This window comes from Triticum aestivum, chromosome 1D (assembly GCF_018294505.1).
Source record: "Triticum aestivum cultivar Chinese Spring chromosome 1D, IWGSC CS RefSeq v2.1, whole genome shotgun sequence".
Taxonomy (NCBI): domain Eukaryota; kingdom Viridiplantae; phylum Streptophyta; class Magnoliopsida; order Poales; family Poaceae; genus Triticum; species Triticum aestivum.
In genome coordinates, this window is record NC_057796.1 from 467,446,460 (window position 1) to 467,467,780 (window position 21,321).

The following is a 21,321-nucleotide window of genomic DNA, read 5'->3' on the forward strand; positions in this document are numbered from 1 at the left end:
TTGTTTTTACAGTCAATGTGCTTTTGCTTGTGAGTGGCTCGGGTGGGCACCGATGCAGATGTAAACTCATAGACGATGTAACACTATTTTAATCTTGAATCATAGGCCAAGCGACGAACGGGAGGGCGGACGAGGCGGAGAAGATTGTTGTACCACCGGACCATTTTTGCTTGAAGGACAAGAGGCTAGTATCACCTACCCCTCGGATCTAGTCCCTCCGTCTCATAATATAAGAACGTTTTTTCTATTATGAAACGAAGGAAGCACTATAAGTATCCTCAACGGCGGTGATTGCTACACGACGATGGCCGAATGCCAGCAAAAGTGCAAAAGCTAGCTAGATGTATTTGACAAACGGTTACGAATAAGAGATAATTTACATACATGTTGCATGTGGCTCATTAACTTCTGTTCCACCGTACTTGATTAGGATATATGTGCATTTTGATGTAATCATGTTTGTCTAACCATCAAGATGGTCATTCTGGATTTCTTATTCTCTTAAAAGTAGTGATCTTAAATATTCTTATATTTCTTTACGAAGGAAGTACTAGTAAATGGACACCAGTGCCTCTGTTATATCCTCAAAGGTTATCCAAATGGTCATTAGATTATGTTGGCAAACTTCGATTTAATCATTTTTGACGCAACCTATCTATGGGAACGAAGTTGCCGGTATCACCATCCTAAATCAGTAAATCAGTAACAGTAATACGTATAACATCGCCCTTAATTAGTACTCCGTATTATAATCAGATATTGCATCTGTTGTCGTTCTCAGAAAAACAGAGACTCTTCACTATATGTATATAGAAAGTTCTAGCTCAACAAACAAGCAGAGAGAAAAATAATTCAAGTAACGATCTCCTCGATGAGGCAGCGGCGTCTCTTGCCGCCGATCTCGACGAGCATGGCCAGCAGGGCCTCGCACACCTGGGTGGCATCGGCCTCGGCGCGCCGCCGGCTCAGCGTCGAGAACACCAGCCACGCATGGTCCAGCCTCCGCTCGGGCCGCACCACCACGGACCCTGGGACCTCGGCGTCGCGCCGTGTCACCAGGCCATCACTGCTTTCCCCGTACCGCAGCCGCAGGTGGAGCGCGGTGGCCGCCATTGCAGCCGACACCGGCATCACCACGGGCAGCTTCAGAGAAGCGAGCAATGACTCTGCATACTCGGACAGGAAGCGTGGCAGGGGTGCCACCGTGAGCAGCGGGAGGAGCTCGGCCTGGGCGATGCGGGTCAGCGTCGCGAGCACCGTCGGGGCGGTGCTGGCCTCTGTGTGGAAGGAGACGATCGGCAGCTCGTCCACCGGGAGCCTGTGCTTGGAAATGAAGTCCTTTCTCTTGTCATACGTGAGATCCTCCAGAGCTCTCATGTCGCCCTGCGTCCGTCCACTTGTTAGGAAATATGCATGACATGAAATGTAATGAAATGAAGGGAACACAGACAGACCTTGATAAGTTTGCACACTATCAGTTCCATGATCCTCCTGGTCTCCCTGTCAGCGATCTGGCCTTCTCGAAGGATGTCGGAAGCCACGGGGGTGCCGCCATACGGGCTCTGAACCAGTGCCAGACCAGCGACCTTGCCCTTGAGCTCGGACCAGTACAACGAGAGTGCGGCAGCCGCATCGACTCCGCCCTTGCTATGTCCCAGGAGCAAAACCTGTTTGCCAGATCCCCAGTAGAGCTCCTCGATGTATAGTTTCAGTTCCCGTGCATTTTTCTCCACTGATGCCTGAACAAAATGGAAGGTAAGTACATACCTACAGGGGGTGACAGAATGAAACACGAACTTGTAAAGTATACACTGCAGTATATACGAGGAAGATACGAGAACCAAAGAGACAGACATTCCTTGGTTTACGGCACATGCACAGCACGAAACAAATATAGGTCGACAAACTAGAAAGATCTTGTATGCCACCCTGTTGAGCTGAATTACCTCACTATGAATCTTTGCAATATGGCAAGTAAGCCCCATCTTTGAAAAGAATCTTTTAGTGTTGAGAAAGTAAAGTGGACTGTGGTTGCTAAAAAGGCCTGCATAGAGGAACGCTGTGAGTCACCATCAAGCTACCACGACATATTAAGGTTATCTGTGAAAACTGAGAAAGATGTCTCACCAGGGATGAGCAAGTAAACCAGTGTATCAGGCAGGTAATGCATGCCATTTCTGAAAAAAAAAACACAATGCAAAAGAATAACTGAATAATACTCCTACTAAACACTATGCCATCTCCTTATTAACTGACACTTCACTAGGCAGGGAAAACAGTTCACCTCACATCATGCAAAAGCTCCTGAAAGCGAGATGTGCCATCAACTGAATAAAGTGACATTTGAGTTCTTTGCAACCACCCTATATCTTCAGAAGAGCCTTGTAATGTTGTCCAGAAACGATGCAAGGACCTGTGAGCATGCACCAGATCTTAGCAACCATCTGCGAACAGAAGTTTCACTGAATGGACTTGAGCACTTGGATCAACACAACGAAGTTGGAAGTCAGAAGACGGTAACCAACCTGGTTAGTTTGGTATTAATCTCATTTACAAAGAGACTGCACAGCCCTCGCAAATGGAGTGCCAATCTTTGTCCCAATCTGTAGCCACGCAAAATATAGGATGACCAGCTAGCATATGATCTGACAGCACAAAGTTGCAAAGTGGACGCGAGAAACAACATCAAAACACATGGTTAGCTAGTGTGATAAGAAATATTACTATCTGCAAGCATTAACTTTATCTGATTAAAGAAGGCACGGGAATACCAAACCTTTGACAAATTTCGGATACGCCGTTTCTGAAAATTGTGATCTCAGATATCCTATGTGCAGCCTGTTCTTCTGTAGTACTACTAATGGATAACTCTTCTGTAGTATTGCTAATGGACAACGCAGAACTCTGTCCATGAATATATCTTTCAGTGTCAGGCAATGATCCTCCATAGTAAGCAGAGAATTGGACTTCGTGACGTTGAGGAATCCAATCAATGCACCCAAACACATTTTCTGTGAAGAAAAAGAAAATACCAGCACATAAAAATAAAGGAAGAAACTCAACAGAAACAACACTGTACAGAAACTCCCATCTTGATCAGATTTCTTCTAGAGTGGATGAAACACATATCTAGTATCTAAATATCTAAGAAACAAAATCTTATGCCAGAATAAGTTTGCTCCAGAGAAGGAAAAGATAACTGACAAAACGGTGATTCAGAATCAACAAAGAAACAAGACAGCAATGTGTACTGGACTATCAGCAAGTCTGTTTCCCCCTGATGATTCAAATCGATCAAAACATTGTATGCTCAGCTGGTACCTATGAATTGTGTCAAGTGTTGTCGAAACTGCCAAGCAAGGTTTAGTATGCGCTCAAAATAGTCCTCCATTTGAGTTCCAGATAGCAAATAATGTCGAGCATCACTCTTGCTGATTCGCTATAGCCCTAGAAAACAGGATCATATCAGCACGTCGGCATGTACCCGCAGAGGAGGGTGTGTGTGTCGTTGACATGATATTATTTATACTGTCATATCATCAGGCAAGGCGTCTTTAATAGCAACAATCCTAGGTGATCTAAACTAGAGTGCCGATATTGGTGCTCTGTTTTTCTCTTGAAGGTGCTAGCACATACAACTTGGCAAGGATGCCAAAAGCTTACAGCCGCATGAGATACATAAGCTAAAACAAACAGCCCAACACCATTAAGGACTGAATGTTGACACGAAATCTGTCTACTGCCCTACGCAAACAAGTAAGTAGATATCAAAATTCACAGCACACAACAACTCCCCGCAAGTGAAGCTGGATTCCTGGTGTGTGTGTTTTCTAACCATGCAGAAGAGCTGCATGTATTATATTAAGAGGACAGGAGAATACAGTACAAGCTATATAAAAACAAGCAAGAGAACGGAAGGAAGAAGAAAATGGTGAGGAAGGAAGTCAGTTGTCCGTTGAGAAAAACATTGCCATTTCAGCGGGACAGATGCTCCTTTCACAGTGCCGACACTAAGGCTTGTTTTTCTCTTCGAACCTTTTTCTACTACCACGTAACTAGGCAAGAATACCAAAAGATTACAGCTGAATGAAATAAATAAACCATGGCAGGCAACATCATGAAGGACTGAATGCTCTATTTACTGCCGTCGCCAACTCTCAAAGGAGACGCGAACAGGTTGGCTATAAGAATTCACGCAAGTGAAACTGCAATGCGTTCTATTTGTACTAATGATGAAGAAAGGAATCCGTTCTTCTCTCTGGAGAAGAAAAAAGCTCGTCCGCTTCAGCAGCAAGGTTACCCCTTTCCTGCTGCACCCAGCAGACCAAGATCTTCTGGAGAGAAGTGAACGGCGGAGCTAGGATATCTCTGTCTTTCTCAGGGGAATTTCGTCGACCACGGGGAGTGCACCCCAAAGCCCGCGCATCAAGAACACGTACCTCTATGCCGCGGAGAGACTCTTGGCAGGCAGGCTAGCAAGGCCGCGCGCCACTTCCTCGGGACTCCTCCTTCCGTTGAGTTGAGGGCGATCAGATCACGACGCCCTCGTCCACATTTTTCTGGCGCGCGAGGGGCGGGCGGGCGGCAAAGTCAAAAGGGAACTCGCGGCGATCCGGGAGCGGGGGAGGGGTGGGGCTCCCTTATCCGGTGACGCGAGGCGGGCAGACGGGGCGGGCGCGCATGGCCGCCGCGTGGGCAGCGGACTCGTGCCTTCGCCCGCCACGCATGGCGGCATGGGCTGGGGGCGGCGCGCCAATATTTCTGGAGCGCGGTCACCGAGGCCGGCCGGCCGGCCGGCCGGTCGCACGCAAACGCAAGTCCCTATCCACCCAAGACCCAACCCACTCACCGCTTTCGAAGACTTTAGACAGGCCCTACCTGTTTCCTTCCAAAGGATTATATAAGTACGGGAAGGAGCTTTTTTTTGTCTTACTCCAGTTTGAATAATTGAACCTAAAACCTCCAAAGTGCATGCGCACTAAACGAAGAGAACGAGCGACCGGCTCTGCCACACACATGCATGCGTAGGATTAGCATGTGATTGATCATTAAATGCAGTCAGACTTATTATATCCGATGGACAACAAAACAGATTCACGTTGTATTATTCCGGTTCTTCAATTTTTAAAAGAGAAAAGTATGTTTTTGGTCCCTCAAGTTCCCACAAAGTATAGACTTGGTCCCTCAAATTTTGGTATACATTTGGTCCCTCAAATCTCAAAACCGGATAAGTTTGATCCTAAACCAGATTTTGAGCACGCTGGCCGGTTTTGACCGCAACAAAACCGTCCGATGAACAGTAAATTCGACAAAAAAAATAAAAAAATTCAAGAAAATCTGAAATTTTTTGGGGTCGAATATGCTTGCGTACGCAAGATGTGAACAAAATTTCATTCTCTTTCGGCACTCAAGGAGCTCGTGGTAAAAAAACCAAAAATATCTGCCTGATGAATAGTAAATTCAAAAAAATCAAAACAAAATCAAAAAAATCTGAAAATTGTTTGGGGTCCAATATGCTTACATGGGCAAGGCCCGACCAAATTTTGTCATGAAATGACATCGGACGGGCTCTAGCAAAAAGAAACAATTTTGGCTATTTTTTTGTGAGCAAAATTTTGTTTTATTTTTCACCAGCTCCTCCTAGAGTGTCGAAAGAGCATGAAAAGTTGGTCGCACCTTGCGCATGTAAGCATATTGGATCCCAAACAATATCAGATTTTTTTGAAGTTTTTTTTTTCAAATTTACTGTTCATCGGGCGGTTTTGTGGCGGTCAAAACCGGTCAACGTGCTCAAAATCTGGTTTAGGACCGAACTTATCCGGTTTTGAGACTTGAGGGACCAAATGTATGCGAAAAAATCTTGAGGGACCAATTCTATACTTTATGGAAACTTGAGGGACCAAAAACATACCTTTCTCTTTTTAAAAAGTCATATATTTCAAACCATGTGTCGGAATTTAGATCCGTCTTCACCGTTGGGTTCATCATGACGAGATCTTTGAAACTAGATCCCATATGGGTATGTTTCAACGAAATATTTTTGATGCCAACTTTAATGATATATTGTGCAACTTTAGTACTGTATTCAGGGACGGATTCAGGAGGACGAGGGCAACAATCGTGTCGCCCCTTAATAAGTTTTTGTGAGCAAAATTTTGTTTTATTTTTCACCAGCTCCTCCTAGAGTGTCGAAAGAGCATGAAAAGTTGGTCGCACCTTGCGCATGTAAGCATATTGGATCCCAAACAATATCAGATTTTTTGAAGTTTTTTTTTTCAAATTTACTGTTCATCGGGCGGTTTTGTGGCGGTCAAAACCGGTCAACGTGCTCAAAATCTGGTTTAGGACCGAACTTATCCGGTTTTGAGACTTGAGGGACCAAATGTATGCGAAAAAATCTTGAGGGACCAATTCTATACTTTATGAAAACTTGAGGGACCAAAAACATACTTTTCTCTTTTTAAAAAGTCATATATTTCAAACCATGTGTCGGAATTTAGATCCGTCTTCACCGTTGGGTTCATCATGACGAGATCTTTGAAACTAGATCCCATATGGGTATGTTTCAACGAAATATTTTTGATGCCAACTTTAATGATATATTGTGCAACTTTAGTACTGTATTCAGGGACGGATTCAGGAGGACGAGGGCAACAATCGTGTCGCCCCGTAATAAGTTTTTGTGAGCAAAATTTTGTTTTATTTTTCACCAGCTCCTCCTAGAGTGTCGAAAGAGCATGAAAAGTTGGTCGCACCTTGCGCATGTAAGCATATTGGATCCCAAACAATATCAGATTTTTTGGAAGTTTTTTCTTTCAAATTTACTGTTCATCGGGCGGTTTTGTGGCGGTCAAAACCGGTCAACGTGCTCAAAATCTGGTTTAGGACCGAACTTATCCGGTTTTGAGACTTGAGGGACCAAATGTATGCGAAAAAATCTTGAGGGACCAATTCTATACTTTATGGAAACTTAAGGGACCAAAAACATACTTTTCTCTTTTTAAAAAGTCATATCTTTCAAACCATGTGTCGGAATTTAGATCCGTCTTCACCGTTGGGTTCATCATGACGAGATCTTTGAAACTAGATCCCATATGGGTATGTTTTAACGAAATATTTTTGATGCCAACTTTAATGATATATTGTGCAACTTTAGTACTGTATTCAGGGACGGATTCAGGGAGGACGAGGGCAACAATCGTGTCGCCCCTTAATAAGTTTTTGTGAGCAAAATTTTGTTTTATTTTTCACCAGCTCCTCCTAGAGTGTCGAAAGAGCATGAAAAGTTGGTCGCACCTTGCGCATGTAAGCATATTGGATCCCAAACAATATCAGATTTTTTTGAAGTTTTTTCTTTCAAATTTACTGTTCATCGGGCGGTTTTGTGGCGGTCAAAACCGGTCAACGTGCTCAAAATCTGGTTTAGGACCGATCTTATCCGGTTTTGAGACTTGAGGGACCAAATGTATGCGAAAAAATCTTGAGGGACCAATTCTATACTTTATGGAAACTTAAGGGACCAAAAACATACTTTTCTCTTTTTAAAAAGTCATATCTTTCAAACCATGTGTCGGAATTTAGATCCGTCTTCACCGTTGGGTTCATCATGACGAGATCTTTGAAACTAGATCCCATATGGGTATGTTTTAACGAAATATTTTTGATGCCAACTTTAATGATATATTGTGCAACTTTAGTACTGTATTCAGGGACGGATTCACGGAGGACGAGGGCAACGATCGTGTCGCCCCTTAATAAGTTGTTGTTCGACAACTGACTGTGGGCTGTTTCGCCCCCCCCCCCTTTCCCTGTGTCGTTTGTTAACGAGAAACCCCAAAACAGCGAGTAGCATAGCAGCCCATCATAGAAGATAAATGGGCCAGTTAGTAGCAGGCTAATAGCAGTCGTTCTCTCAAAAATAAAAAGCGATCTGTGTAGAGATAAATGAGCCACGTACACACAGGTCGCTATAATCGCTAGGTTTCCAAACTGCCTCCTGCAATCTAGTGTCACGCCTGTACCTTGCCTTGCCTGATATCGATCTTTTCGTGATTGCGTCCCATCGCCGTCAAGAGAACCGAAGAAGGGAAGGGGACGGCCGCTGGTGAGCACAGATCCTGTACAGATGAGCGGTAACAAAACGAGGAAGAAAGGAGTAGGGCGTTTTGGTGCCTAGGCTCATCTGCACTCGGTTAGAAAAAATTCGTAAACAATTTAAAACAAATTCAAAAAATTCTAAATAAAATTTGTGTGGTAGACAATTTGATGCGTGAGGCCCACTTCAAATTTCAAGTCATTTGAACATATGAGCAGCTCTCAGTAAAAAAGACAAATCGGGTCAAAACAGTACATGAACAATAAACATTTTTACAGACCCCTATTTTGTCTTTTTTGCTGAGAGCTGCTCATATGTTCAAATGACTTGAAATTTGGAGCGGGCCTCACGCATCAAATTGTCTACCACACATATTTTATTTGATTTTTTTTGAATTTTTCTAGTATTTATTTCAATTTTTTTCGTCGACGCGGGTGCAGATGAGCTCGGGTGCAGAAATGGATTTTCGGGAAGAAAGGTTCTAGTTTAATACTGTACGAGCATTAGATTAGATCAGTTCTTGTTTTGTCCTTTTCAAACTGTAATATTTCTCCCGGTTCCAGTATTCTTTGATTACTTCCATAGAATTGCATGCTTTTTGATGTTCTGGCTTTGGAATTAGGTTGAATCAGTGAGTCGATCCCATCAATTACAGGGAAATTAATGGGATTTCGTATTGTGTTATCAACCACATTGTATTAATGCTAATTATTAGTTTGTAAGATTGTCTTCTGTTTCTAGAGTTGTGAATTTGTTTTTGTCATTAAGAAAATAATTTGTAATGTGTTTCTAGAATTTGTTTTTGTCATGTGAATGGAATTAATAAATAAAATCGGGCATGATTGCACACGGTGTTTCCATTGGACCAGGCCCTAAAAATTTCTACCACAACATAGCAGTTGCCCGTGAACTTAGTGTGAAACCTCGCCCCCCCTATGCCGAAATCCTGGCTCCGTCCCTGACTGTATTGTACAACTTTAGTACTATATCGTGTAACTTTTTTCCAAAACTAATGTTTGAAGCTGCACCTTCGTATGAGATTGCAACCTAGCAACCACGACAACTTTGATGTGCAACTAGTCTATTGCCTCAACGAAAGTCGATGTGCAACCTCCTCTTGTAATATAGTCTAGTTGAACACACATTGATGTTTAGTTGCTTGTAATGAAGTCTAATTACACACACATTGATGTTTAGTTGGCAGGAAGACTAGTTGCACACATATCCTCAGTTGGCTTGTAATTTACTCTAGTTACACACACATTGATGTTTAGTTGGCAGGACACTAGTTGCACACACATATGCTCAGTTGACGTGGCAATGTAGTCTAGTTGCACACACATTGATGTTTAGTTGACAGAACTATTTGGCACACACATATACTCAGTTGACGCGGCAATCTAGTCTAGTTGCACACACATTGATGTTTAGTTGGCAGGACACTAATTGCACACACACATATGCTCAGTTGGCGCGGCAATGTAGTCTAGTTGCACACACATTGATGTTTAGTTGGCAGGGCTATTTAGCACATTATGCTCAGTTGGCGCAGCAATCTAGTCTAGTTGCACACACATTGATGTTTAGTTGGCAGGAAGACTAGTTCGTCGAAACATCCACATGCGGGATCTACTTTTGAAGAGCACGTCGCCAGGGTTTCAACGGTGAAAGCGGATCTGAATTTTGACACGCGGTTTAGAATATATGTCTTTTATAATTTTGAAAATCAAAAATTAATGCACAAGTGACGAACATGAGGAACATTAATGTAGCAGCATGCAGACACCCACAACGTGAGAACAGACCACATATAAGGTGATTAATTAGCAGTGTCTTTTTAGCCATAAGGATGATTACGCGTACTATTTGACAACAAAACCGACCGCCCAAGAGCGATAGCGGGCAGCCAGCCGCCCGCTAGACGCGTCCATAATTGAATTGGTGTAGATTTTGTATATTTAGCTCATGGTTAATCATTTTATACAACTTTCTAATTTAGCTCATGTTTTTTTTACCATGCAATGAAAAAACCTTATTTTTAAATGGGCGCGTCTAGCTGGCGGCCGGCGGCTCGTTAGTGCTCGCGAACGGCCGACTAAAAAAAGGTAAGCGCCTGTCGCCTGGTCCAGAAAAAGGCAACACGTCTAATCCCTATCATATGTGGTCTCTTCTCACGTGATGGATACCTGCATGCCACTGTATTAATGTTCCTCATGTCCACCCTTTGTCCATTATTTTTGGTTTTTAAAATTATAAAAGACATATCTTCTAAACCATATGTCGAAATTCAGATTCGTTTTCATCATTGAAACCCTCGCGACGTGCTCTTCAAAAGTAGATCTGCATGGAGATGTTTCGACGAACTAGTCTTCCTGCCAACTAAACATCAATGTGTGTGCAACTAGACTAGATTGCCGCGCCAACTGAGCATATATGTGTGCCAAATAGTCCTGCCAACTAAACACTAATGTGTGTGCAACTAGACTATATTGCCGCGCCAACTGAGCATATGTGTGTGCAACTAGTGTCCTGCCAACTAAACATCAATGTGTGTGCAACTAGACTAAATTACAAGCCAACTGAGCAACTAGTGTCCTGCCAACTAAACATCAATGTGTGTGCAACTAAACATCAAAATTGTCATGATTGCACATCTACTACTAGGTAGTTGACCAGAGCAGTAGACTAGTTGCAAATCAGGTTGTCATGGTTGCTAGGTTGCAACCACATAGGAAGTTGAATCATGCAGCTCCAAAATTTTGTTTGAAAAAAGTTGCACCATGTAGTACAAAAATTGCACAACGCAATACTAAAGTTGCACCATATAACATCAAAGTTGGCATAAAAAAATCATCGAAACACACCCATGCGGGATCTAGTTTCGAAGATCTCGTCGTGAGGGTTCCAACGGTAAAAACGGATCTGAATTCCGATGCGCGGTTAAAAAGTTATGACTTTTTGAATTGTTGTAAAAGGTAGCTAAATCAGTCACATGCGGAGAGAGAGAATGGACATCACGGACTACCTTTCCTTCTAATTATATTCCTTGGTCCACTATGTGAGAACGCAACAATCCAAAACAATTCTATACGATTCAGACCAGGTGACACCTGGACTACAAAGCGAGTGGCCAGGAGCCGGCCGCTCGGTTCATCAAAATAGTGCGTATGCACTTTTTAGATTTTAGGTTTTTAAATAGTACTCCCTCTGTCCCATAATATAAGAATGTTTTCGACACTAGTGTGATGTCGAAAACGTTCTTATATTATGGGACGGAGGGAGTGGTTATTATCATAACCGCCTAGGAATCGTTTAATAAGTTTCGGAGTCTTCCATTTCAAGACAAGATCTCTTTACACGGTTCATGTGGGATCTTATGCCATGCTAACTAAATCCTCTTTTTCACTCTGGTTTTCCTGCTTTTGCAATCTCGCAAACCAAAGGAGTTTTCTTTTCAAAAAGTATCAAATCTATTATAGAAGTTCACCAGAAATATAAATCGTCTCCAAAATAATAAGAATTACATCGAGGTTCTTTGAACATCAGACAGCTACTACAACCGCCAAAACGAGTCGTTTGTCGCCCCTCCTCTACGGGAGCCGGACTGATTTTGCCCATGACAGCTAGGAAGTTTTCGTGCACGTGCCCTAAGGGTGTGTTTGGTTTGGGAATGAAGTGGAATGGAATGACATGGTTCCATTCCACTAGAATGGGTCGGTTCCGTCCTTATGTTTGATAGGGGCAATTTGATGGAATGAAATGGTTACATTTCAGTGTTTGGTTTCAGAGATGGAATGGAATGGATTTGTTCATCCCTCCACTTGTGTTGTTGTTATTATCTACAATATATTGAACTTTGGTGTCAAACACGAACAAGACACATATATAGTGGCAAAAAAATCATTAATACATTTCTTTCAATTCTAAATGATGGTATACGCCCAAAACAAGTGTTAGATCCAAGCAGCTAGTATCAGTGTATCGCCCGGACATCGAACCTTTGCAACTTAACATGAAACTCAAGCACAATCTGCACGCGAATAAAAACACCAGCCGTGCAATGTGGTGCGTGATTGCAATCTTCTCAGAACAAAAACAAAAAGCGAACGATCTTGTAGTACTAATCAGCCATCAGCAACACTTTGCCTCAAAATTTCATCATGTTTCTGTCGGCTGCATTCTGCGCACAAAATATCAAATTCAGTAGGAGCACGGCAGGCAACAGCAGTAGCAGCACGGCACACAACAATAGTAGCATCAGCAAGTGCAGGCTACGAGCAGCAAGGGCCGGCCAAGAGCACGACGCACGCAAGAGAAAGCAGCAGCGCCATGGCGCAGGGTCCGACGGTGCACGAGCACTCGGGTCCTTGCTGCTCTTGGTGGGGGCGGGGGGGAGGTGAGCGGGAGAGAGACGACCGGCTACCAGAGATGGCCGCCGCCGTCGCTGGACCTAGATGGATCCGACGAGAAGGGGAGGGGACGCCGGCGCCTGTTGCTGCCTGCCGGCGGTGAGGATAGGAGCACGACTTGGAATTGATCCGCCGCCGCCTTTTGCTGCTTGCCGCAGCTCGCCTCCTTCCGGTGCCAGCCAGATGTGAGGGAGAGACGAGAGACGGAGACAAGCAGAGCGAGGCGCGCGAGCGAGCCGTTCCGCGCGGTCCGCTTGGAGGAATCACTCGGTTCGGCATATAAAGGGGAATATGCCGTTCCGAGGAACCGATGGGTTCCTCTTCCTTGGACAAATCAAACACTCGAACGGGCTCCCGGAACGGAATCGACCCATTACATTCTATCTGGTGACCTCAACCAAACACACCCTAAAGGACCAATGCCTTGAGCCATAATCATCACCATTGAACCCTTGAAAAAAAATCTAAAGTGAATGACACCAGATCTCATCGTCATGCCCAGTGAGATATCCTAGCCTTGCCGCACTAAGGAGATAATATGAATCTATGTCGGAGCTCCACTGAATTTGTCCCGATGGAAGAAGTCAATGAGGGTCAGAACACAGAAGGACTACAAAACCCTGACGTAAACTACTAGCCTGAACCGAGGCAATAAGATTCCCCTGCCCACCACCAACCGCCGAGCGGCAAGCAAAGGGGAGACGAATCCATGGGCTCGCCAACGGAGCCTAGAGGGGCCGAGTTCTTTGCCCTAGCTCACCTTTCGTGAGAGCAGAAGGAAAATACCTTTTTCAGTATCCCAAAGGAACTTTATCGAAGCAAAAAACAAAGGCAGTGATTTCGATTAATAACTTCATCCTGGCCGCGTTTCAGATAGTTTGCCAGTTTGGAGCGAGGTCGACAATGCTTCTCCATGGCGTGCTGACTTCACACCATCGTGGATGCATAGTAGTTGAAAGAGAGTGGAAAGGGGTGGTGAGGGGTTTGGACATAGGCAGTCGATGAGAGAGAGAGAGGATTTGTAGCGCGCATGAAACGGGGCACGCGGATTTGTGGCTGCCCGATTGCCCCGTGATTCGGAAACTGGTTTATCGTTTGCATGCCCTTTAGGCCTTAAATACTATAGATAGGGTCCATGCACATAGCTTTTCACAACTCCACTCATCCCACGTCTTGTGTTGCTTGTGACGAGGGCTTTGAAATAAAACAATATGTTTTGACACGTTTTTAAAATTTGGTAAGTTTCAACAAGCAAAATTTAATATGCACTAGTGAAAAAAAATCAAGTTTCACAAACCGAAACTAAAAACGTGCAAGGAATCGCCAATTTTTTTATTTTTATTTTTGCTTTTAGGGTTCTTGAAACTTGGTAAATCTTGATCATGAAATATGAAACATGCAGAGAATCACCACCGCCGTCACGACCATCAACTGTCTCATCACCCCCATCGTGATTGTTCCGTCCATCATGAGCATGCGCGACAGGCAGTTCACCCATACCAGGAGCTCTGTTGGTCATGAGAACCTCAACAATGGGTGAGAGGCTCCCACAACTTTCTTCATCCTCGTGGATTGATGCAAATAAATCATGGAATGACTCATTGGGTTCCATCATAGCTACCTGCTAGGTTGAAGCTTGATGTGAAGCCGCATGCCGGGTCCAATGATGAAGAGCGCTTGTGATGATGACAAACTGAAGACTGCCGCATGCCGGGTCCAACGATGAAGAGCGCTTGCGACGACGACAAACTGAAGACTGCCGCAATGCCTGGTACGGATAGACGGTTGATGGAGCAGAACACCAGAGTCGTCGACGCGAAAGTGCGCGGAGCCGCGCATAGGCATGGATTCAACGTCCAGCGGGGCTTCCTGGAGCCACGCCGAGCCATCGGTGATGAAACTGATCGAGCCGAAGAGGAGCTCCACGCCGGTAGTTGCACTTTATCTATTCGTGGATGGTGTGATCGATAGGGTCATCCATAGATCGGGCAAAGGTTATGGTCCGCATAACATCGATCTTTCAACAATACCCCCATCCAGGTCAAAAAGTTACCATATTTGGACTAAGTAAGTTATCAGCTCAGTTGTGTGTATATTGCCATACTATTTACAAATTAGTTAGGAGGGGGGGGGGGGTTCAACAATTTACCCCGGGTCAAAAAGTTACCACGACTGGGCTAAGTAAGTTATCATCGCTGTTGTGCGTATATTACCATGCTTTTTACATAGAAGTTACCGAGTGTATGTTTTTCAACAACTTTTATCTCGAGGGTATGTTTTGTCAACAACTTTTATCCCGGGGTAGAAAGTTACCATGGTCTAACACAGAAGTTACCGTAAAGATCTCATTACACATGTTCTCTCAATATATCTCTTCTACCAAGCCTCTCTTCGATACAATGGTATACAATGCTCAGATATTCCAGCACGATTCACATGTCTATAAATTATATCTCAATTAGTGAACTCACACAAATGATTAGATAGTCTAGTGGCTATCTTACTCAATCCTAATTGGAGAGGTTGAGGGTTCAGATCCCACCCTTGACCATCTTTTTACCGCGGAAAAACATACGTACTCTCTGTCCTTAAATGGAAAAAAATTAGGCGTGTATGTGTCTCCTTAAATGAGAATTGGAAACTGTTCTTAAATCATAGGGAAAAAAAATCTTTCCGCTTTAGTGAGAATTGAAACCGTCCTTCAATCACAGGAAAAAGATCTTCCTGCATTAATGAGAACTAAAACCGTCTTTAAATCACGGGACAAGATCAGTCGTGATTCTGGGTGCGGTTGATTCGGGCGAGGAGAAAAGTCGAAGGCAGGATCACCGGCGGGGGGAGCGAGATCGAACGGTTATTCAGATATGTAGCTAAAATCATGTGGTTTGGATTTTAGCCTTTCTCTATTATATTATTCAATTTAATAAAGGTCGCCAAAGTTAGGCATAATTTGCACGACTATTTTTTTTAGGTTACTATCAACTACTGTAAGTCTTAAGGTTACGGGTATACCATGTGACACATGTGGTAAGCAATCTAAACAATAATAAAAAAAATAAAAAATGTTGTCGGTACTCTGCAAGTGTGGATTCAGGTCGCACGTTGCTACTGGTGGTGAGCACTCGGCTAGCTAGTCGAAAAGGCCCACGAGTCACTCGTCGCGCTAGCTCCTACGCCACACACACACACACACCGGACACAAGCCCACCCAGCGCCCCACCAGCCAGCACCCGCCCGCCATGTCGTCCGCCGCGCCGGTGCCGGAGGAGCAGCCGCCGCGCCCGGTGCGCTTCGGCATCATGGGCTGCGCCTCCATCGCGCGCAAGCTCGCGCGGGCCATGCTGCTGGCCGCGCCCGCCGCCGCCGTGGCCGCCGTCGGCAGCCGCTCCGAGGCCAAGGCGCGCCTCTTCGCCGCCGACAACGGCCTCCCCGCGGCCGCGCGCCTGCACGGCTCCTACGAGGCGCTCCTCGACGACCCGGCCGTCGACGCCGTCTACCTGCCGCTCCCCACCAGCCTCCACGTGCGGTGGGCCACCGCCGCCGCGGCCCGGGGCAAGCACGTGCTCCTCGAGAAGCCCACCGCGCTCTGCGCCGCCGACCTCGACGCCATCCTCGCCGCCTGCGAGGCCGGCGGCGTCCAGTTCATGGACTCCACCATGTGGATGCACCACCCCCGCACCGCCAAGATGCGGGAGCTCCTCCCCGCCGACGTCGGCGACGTCAGAGTTGTGAGTTTTTCAAACTGAATTTGTTGCTAAAATAATTTTGCTCGCTAACTATCTAGAGAAATACTACTATTCGATTGTTGATGTGGTCCATTGCATTTGTGTTCTAGCCGGCCTAGATGGAGATACATTATCAATAATTTGTGGATCTTGTCAGGTTGCCTTAGTATTCTAGTGCATCTGCTTAAGCTTCAAAAGATTCTCTAGTGAACTCTGAACTAATTGCCGTTTGTCGTTTTATCCAGCGAACAAGGGCTAGTTAATTGCCTCTTGGTGGCCAAAAAACCTAGGTGGTATGCTTGAACACTACTTTTTGTTTTACAGTCAAAACAGAGCTCATTTTATTCATCATGCAGCAGTACACGATCGTTCTGAATACACCTTAAAAGGAAGGCCAGAGGTGTGACATGCCACACACTAGAATTGCAACCATTAACATGATGCTAAGCACATAAGTTTGCCTCCCTCGGGGTGCAAGACAGATCAAACCCCTGGAAGGATAAAATGAGCTCTTCAATCTGACTGAAAATGCCCATGATTTCTGAACTCTGTTTCTTCCGAGACTTCCACATACTAATCAGCACTTGGCAATCAGTTTCAAAATATATCTGCTGCCACCCTTCTCTAGCTGCAATTGTTACCCATCTCTGAAAGCAAGTGTTTCCGGTGTTGAGTGATTTTGAACATTTTCGTATCCCCTTCCAGCAGCAAGCACAAACTCACCATCAAACCCTCTTCCAACCATCACTGAAGCAGCACAAGATGACACTTTAGTATGCTTGAAATCTCTTTCTACTGAAATTGGTTTGTGAGGTGACTTTGCCTATTGAAGAATGCGGAATTTCTATCCGACATAGTGGTGGAAGATAGAAAGGATTTAGTCCCAAAATGTGTGTGTAAGGCAATATCACTTGGTGAGAAAAATTACATTGCAAAGTACTAATCTCGTTTGTCTAGGCTACACAATGTTCTTAGTTCTTACACTTCCTTACAACAATTCTTACTAAAAACTATAAATATGCGGTAGCCAAGTGATAGTTCACTACTGGAGCAAATGTTTATTGACAATGATCAACCCTATACTGACAACATAAGTCACGATAGAATTTGAAATTAGGACGTTCACATAGCAGAGGAAAAAACACAAATTTCAGTTTGCAGAAACCAAAGACATGGAAAAGAAAAGAGATGAAAACTTTATTCAGCAATATTCGACAGCTACCTTTATGTAGTTGCCAAATTGACAACGATGAATGTGCAGCGAATCATATTGTGTTTCTAGCACTTGATACCATCATCTTACTTGAGATATAGGCTTTGTTTGATTGTTTCCTTCCCTCAAACTATCCGTATGTTATTTTCTCGTTGAATCAAATATATAGAATAATCAATAAAGCTGTATTAAGCACGTCACATCATCTAGCTTTCGATATCTCAGTTGCCTAATTATTGAGCACAGTGAAGATGGGTGACATTTTGTTACTAGCAATTGGAACTACCAAAACACCTCAGACGAACCTGCCATTGTGTACCTCACACAAATTTGGTGAAGCCATTATCAATAATTTAATGACATCTATGCATCCTTGCTTAGTTTACTTGAAGGGACAACGATGTCTTGTTTCTTGTTTCTTGGACTTCTCTCTTGATTGAGCTGTAGATTTTGTTCATCCTGCGTTGTCCTCTAGAATTCCTTGAAAGTCCTTATCATGATTGGCTAATACAAATATTACAGTGACCCGGTATAAGCATGGTTCCACAATCTCTGATTGCACTCTGTAGCAGTGTGATGTTTCCTTTCTTGATATGACTCTAACTTCACAACTGTTTGCGCTCGCTTAATTTGGGCACTTCTATAAACCATTGTTTTTTCTTCTGTTGCATCAGATAAACAGTCTGTTCAGCTTCCGAGCAAACGAAGACTTCCTCCAGAATGACATCAGGGTCAAGCCAGACCTCGACGCCCTGGGCGTGCTCGGCGATGCCGGGTGGTACTGCATCCGCGCGATCCTGTGGGCCGTCGACTACGAGCTCCCGAAGAACGTGATCGCGCTCCCTGAGCCTGTCAAGAACCAAGCCGGCGTGCTCATCGCCTGTGGCGCGACGCTCTACTGGGCCGACGGAAAGATGGCCACCTTCCACTGCTCGTTCCTCGCCAACCTCACCATGGACCTGACCGTCATCGGCACGGACGGTACGCTCCATGTCACCGACTTCATCATCCCGTACGAGGAGAAATCCGGCCCGTTCAGCGTGGCGTCCAGGTCGAACTTCGCCGAGCTCCACACCGGATGGGTTCCGCAGCCGAGCAAGCACGTCGTCACGACAGACCTGCCGCAGGAGGCCCTGATGGTCAAGGAGTTCTGCAGGCTGGTGCAGGGCATCAGAGACGCCGGCGCCAAGCCTGAGGGGAAGTGGCCGGCCATCACCAGGAAGACACAGGTTGTGATGGATGCAGTGAAGACTTCGATTGACAAGGGATTTGAGTCTGTCGATGTTGTGAGCTAAAATACAACACGTAGCTGGTCATTCGGATGATATGTCTTCCAGACCATGGCGTATAGGTTGTATGTTTACTCAAATCATACTACTTCTACGCGGTGCAGAACTACCTATTGGAATAACTCGAATTATTTGTCATACTAAGGACAACATTGCAGTTATCAAGTTGAATGGTATATTTTTACGGATTTATTATGTGATATTTTGGCAATATGGATGCTTGCGTGGTCCACGTAGTACAAATGTTACCGTTCATCTTAAACTCAGGATTTGACAATGGATTTTAGGTTCCTCTCTGATGTTGCATGTATATTGTTCCTCTCTGATTTGACAATGGACACATCCGTGAGCACCTTGTGACCGCAGTACTCCAGCTCAAAGAGGATAGTGCCTCGCCTTGTGATGTCAATGGTTCGCCCGTCACCGAACTGAACTGTGCCTCCAACCACCGAGAGATTTAACTCAGAATATTGGTCCTTGTCGTTGATCATGTGGTTGTTTACTCCCGTGTCGAGGTACCACACGTGTCCCACCGTGTTCGTCCTCTGCTTGTATGAAGGTGAACCTTCTCTTCGATGAACCGTCATTAAGGGGAGTGGTCATGACCAACGTATGTTACCCTTACCCCAACTAACATACTGAACTGTGCCTCCAACCACCGAGAGATTTAACTCAGAATATTGGTCCTTGTCGTTGATCATGTGGTTGTTTACTCCCGTGTCGAGGTACCACACGTGTCCCACCGTGTTCGTCCGCTGCTTGTATGAAGGTGAACCTTCTCTTCGATGAACCGTCATTAAAGGGAGTGGTCATGACCAACGTATGTTACCCTTACCCCAACTAACATGCCATGATCGGGGGCACCCTAACCAACAAATAGTTTTAGTCCCCTGTCGCCAGCACAGATATATTAGCTGACAAGTTCACATATGGTTTACTCCTGCTCCCCATATCCCTAAAACCATAACCGATCTGGGGGAGCGCTGCACGACTGAAAGATCAACTCCAAGCTTTGCCCCTATTCTAGGGCAGGTGTCGGTGGCGCCCGGAGGGGCGCTGCTACCCGTTGCGGCCGTCTACACCAAGCCTGCATGGGACTTCGCATTGTGCTTCCTTTGGTGGTAAAATCCTAATCCATCTTTCTGATCCATGCAATTAGGTGATCCAATGAATAGGCTTAAGATCCAATCACGTAAATCCTAATGAGTTAAACCTAACATGGTGTTGTTATATACAACTTACTGCTGTGGTCTACATATCAAGGCAGGTCTTCGTACTCTGCTCGTCGTCCTTGACTGGCAACAAGGTGATGTGCAAGCAACACTGGATACCTGCTCCGTCCTCTTGGAGGTGGACATGCCATCTCCATTGAAAGCCATGAAAAATATTTACTCAGCTAGTGTATATGATTATTGCGTACTACCGTAGACATGATGACATGCAATTTTTTTTTTGAAGGTCACCGGGGGAGGGGCAAAGCCCTCCACCTGAATTTTCTTTTTTATTAGATTCACACCCCCGGGGGGAGACAGGAAGTTTTACATGGGAGGGAGAGAGAGGGGGGGGGGGGGGGGGGGGGGGATTACACAGTCCACACAAACATGGCGCAGGCTACCTCCCAGGGTACGAGAACACCTGCAGCCATCTGTCGACGCACGTCCGTTCAGCTACTTTCAGGCGTCCTTGCCACAGGGCCGAGTCTTCCCTACAGCAAGCGAGAAGACGGGCGAGGGAGGGCACCGCCCCACGGAAGACCACGGCATTCCTGTGCTTCCATAGCTGCCAGCACACAGAAGAGCGAAGGTAGCGCACGCAGTATCCCCGACCACCCCCCGGACGTCAAGATCCTGGAGCGTGCCCACCTGATTGTTGGAAATATGCCCTAGAGGCAATAATAAATGGTTATTATTATATTTCTTTGTTCATGATAATTGTCTATTGTTCATGCTATAATTGTGTTATCCGGAAATCGTAATACATGTGTGAATACATAGATCACAACGTGTCCCTAGTAAGCCTCTAGTTGACTAGCTCGTTGATCAACAGATAGTCATGGTTTCCTGACTATGGACATTGGATGTCATTGATAACGGGATCACATCATTAGGAGAATGATGTGATGGACAAGACCCAATCCCAAGCATAGCATAAAAGATCGTGTAGTTTCGTTTGCTGGAGCTTTTCCAATGTCAAGTATCTTTTCCTTAGACCATGAGATCGTGCAACTCCCGGATACCGTAGGAGTGCTTTGGGTGTGCCAAACGTCACAACGTAACTGGGTGACTATAAAGGTGCACTACGGGTATCTCCGAAAGTGTCTGTTGGGTTGGCACGGATCGAGACTGGGATTTGTCACTCCGTGTGACGGAGAGGTATCTCTGGGCCCACTCGGTAATGCATCATCATAATGAGCTCTATGTGACTAAGGCGTTAGTCACGGGATCATGCATTGCGGTACGAGTAAAGAGACTTGCCGGTAACGAGATTGAACAAGGTATTGGGATACCGACGATCGAATCTCGGGCAAGTAACATAGCGATTGACAAAGGGAATTGTATACGGGATTGACTGAATCCTCGACATCGTGGTT

General features: G+C 45.1%; 2 protein-coding genes across 7 annotated transcripts; one reads left to right on the forward strand and one right to left on the reverse strand.

Annotated features, from left to right (window-relative positions):
* Positions 1 to 730: 730 nt before the first annotated feature.
* Positions 731 to 4,832, reverse strand: LOC123183032 (uncharacterized). 6 transcript variants are annotated; one of them, XM_044595756.1, is made up of 9 exons: positions 4,440 to 4,832; positions 3,322 to 3,439; positions 2,777 to 3,011; positions 2,526 to 2,645; positions 2,285 to 2,413; positions 2,128 to 2,177; positions 1,947 to 2,044; positions 1,455 to 1,739; positions 731 to 1,383 (listed from the first exon to the last, which is right to left on the reverse strand). In XM_044595756.1, the coding sequence occupies exons 2-9, from the start codon at positions 3,389 to 3,391 to the stop codon at positions 853 to 855; spliced, it is 1,518 nt and encodes a 505-aa protein (XP_044451691.1). In that variant the 5' UTR covers positions 3,392 to 3,439; positions 4,440 to 4,832; the 3' UTR covers positions 731 to 852. The 6 variants fall into 6 exon arrangements, with proteins under 6 accessions (XP_044451691.1, XP_044451688.1, XP_044451690.1 ...); XM_044595753.1 differs by having other exon boundaries at positions 3,322 to 3,447; XM_044595755.1 differs by lacking the exon at positions 4,440 to 4,832 and adding an exon at positions 4,301 to 4,400 and having other exon boundaries at positions 3,322 to 3,447.
* Positions 4,833 to 15,657: 10,825 nt separating this feature from the next.
* LOC123183033 (uncharacterized oxidoreductase At4g09670) lies at positions 15,658 to 18,944 on the forward strand. Its single transcript, XM_044595759.1, has 2 exons — positions 15,658 to 16,232; positions 18,117 to 18,944. Exons 1-2 carry the CDS (start codon positions 15,744 to 15,746, stop codon positions 18,735 to 18,737), a joined length of 1,110 nt encoding a protein of 369 aa, XP_044451694.1. The 5' UTR covers positions 15,658 to 15,743; the 3' UTR covers positions 18,738 to 18,944.
* Positions 18,945 to 21,321: the final 2,377 nt, after the last annotated feature.

What these genes read in the sequence shown, in the direction of transcription:
- LOC123183032 (XM_044595756.1), bottom strand. Translation starts at nt 3,391, where the DNA reads ATGGAGGACTATTTTGAGCGCATACTAAACCTTGCTTGGCAGTTTCGA. An exon ending in GAGCTTTTGCATGATGTGAG is followed by an intron (nt 2,178 to 2,284) that starts GTGAACTGTTTT and finishes TTTTTTTTTCAG; the next exon opens with AAATGGCATGCATTACCTGC. An exon ending in GGTTTACTTGCTCATCCCTG is followed by an intron (nt 2,045 to 2,127) that starts GTGAGACATCTT and finishes TCCTCTATGCAG; the next exon opens with GCCTTTTTAGCAACCACAGT.
- LOC123183033 (XM_044595759.1), top strand. Translation starts at nt 15,744, where the DNA reads ATGTCGTCCGCCGCGCCGGTGCCGGAGGAGCAGCCGCCGCGCCCGGTG. An exon ending in ACGTCGGCGACGTCAGAGTT is followed by an intron (nt 16,233 to 18,116) that starts GTGAGTTTTTCA and finishes CTGTTGCATCAG; the next exon opens with ATAAACAGTCTGTTCAGCTT.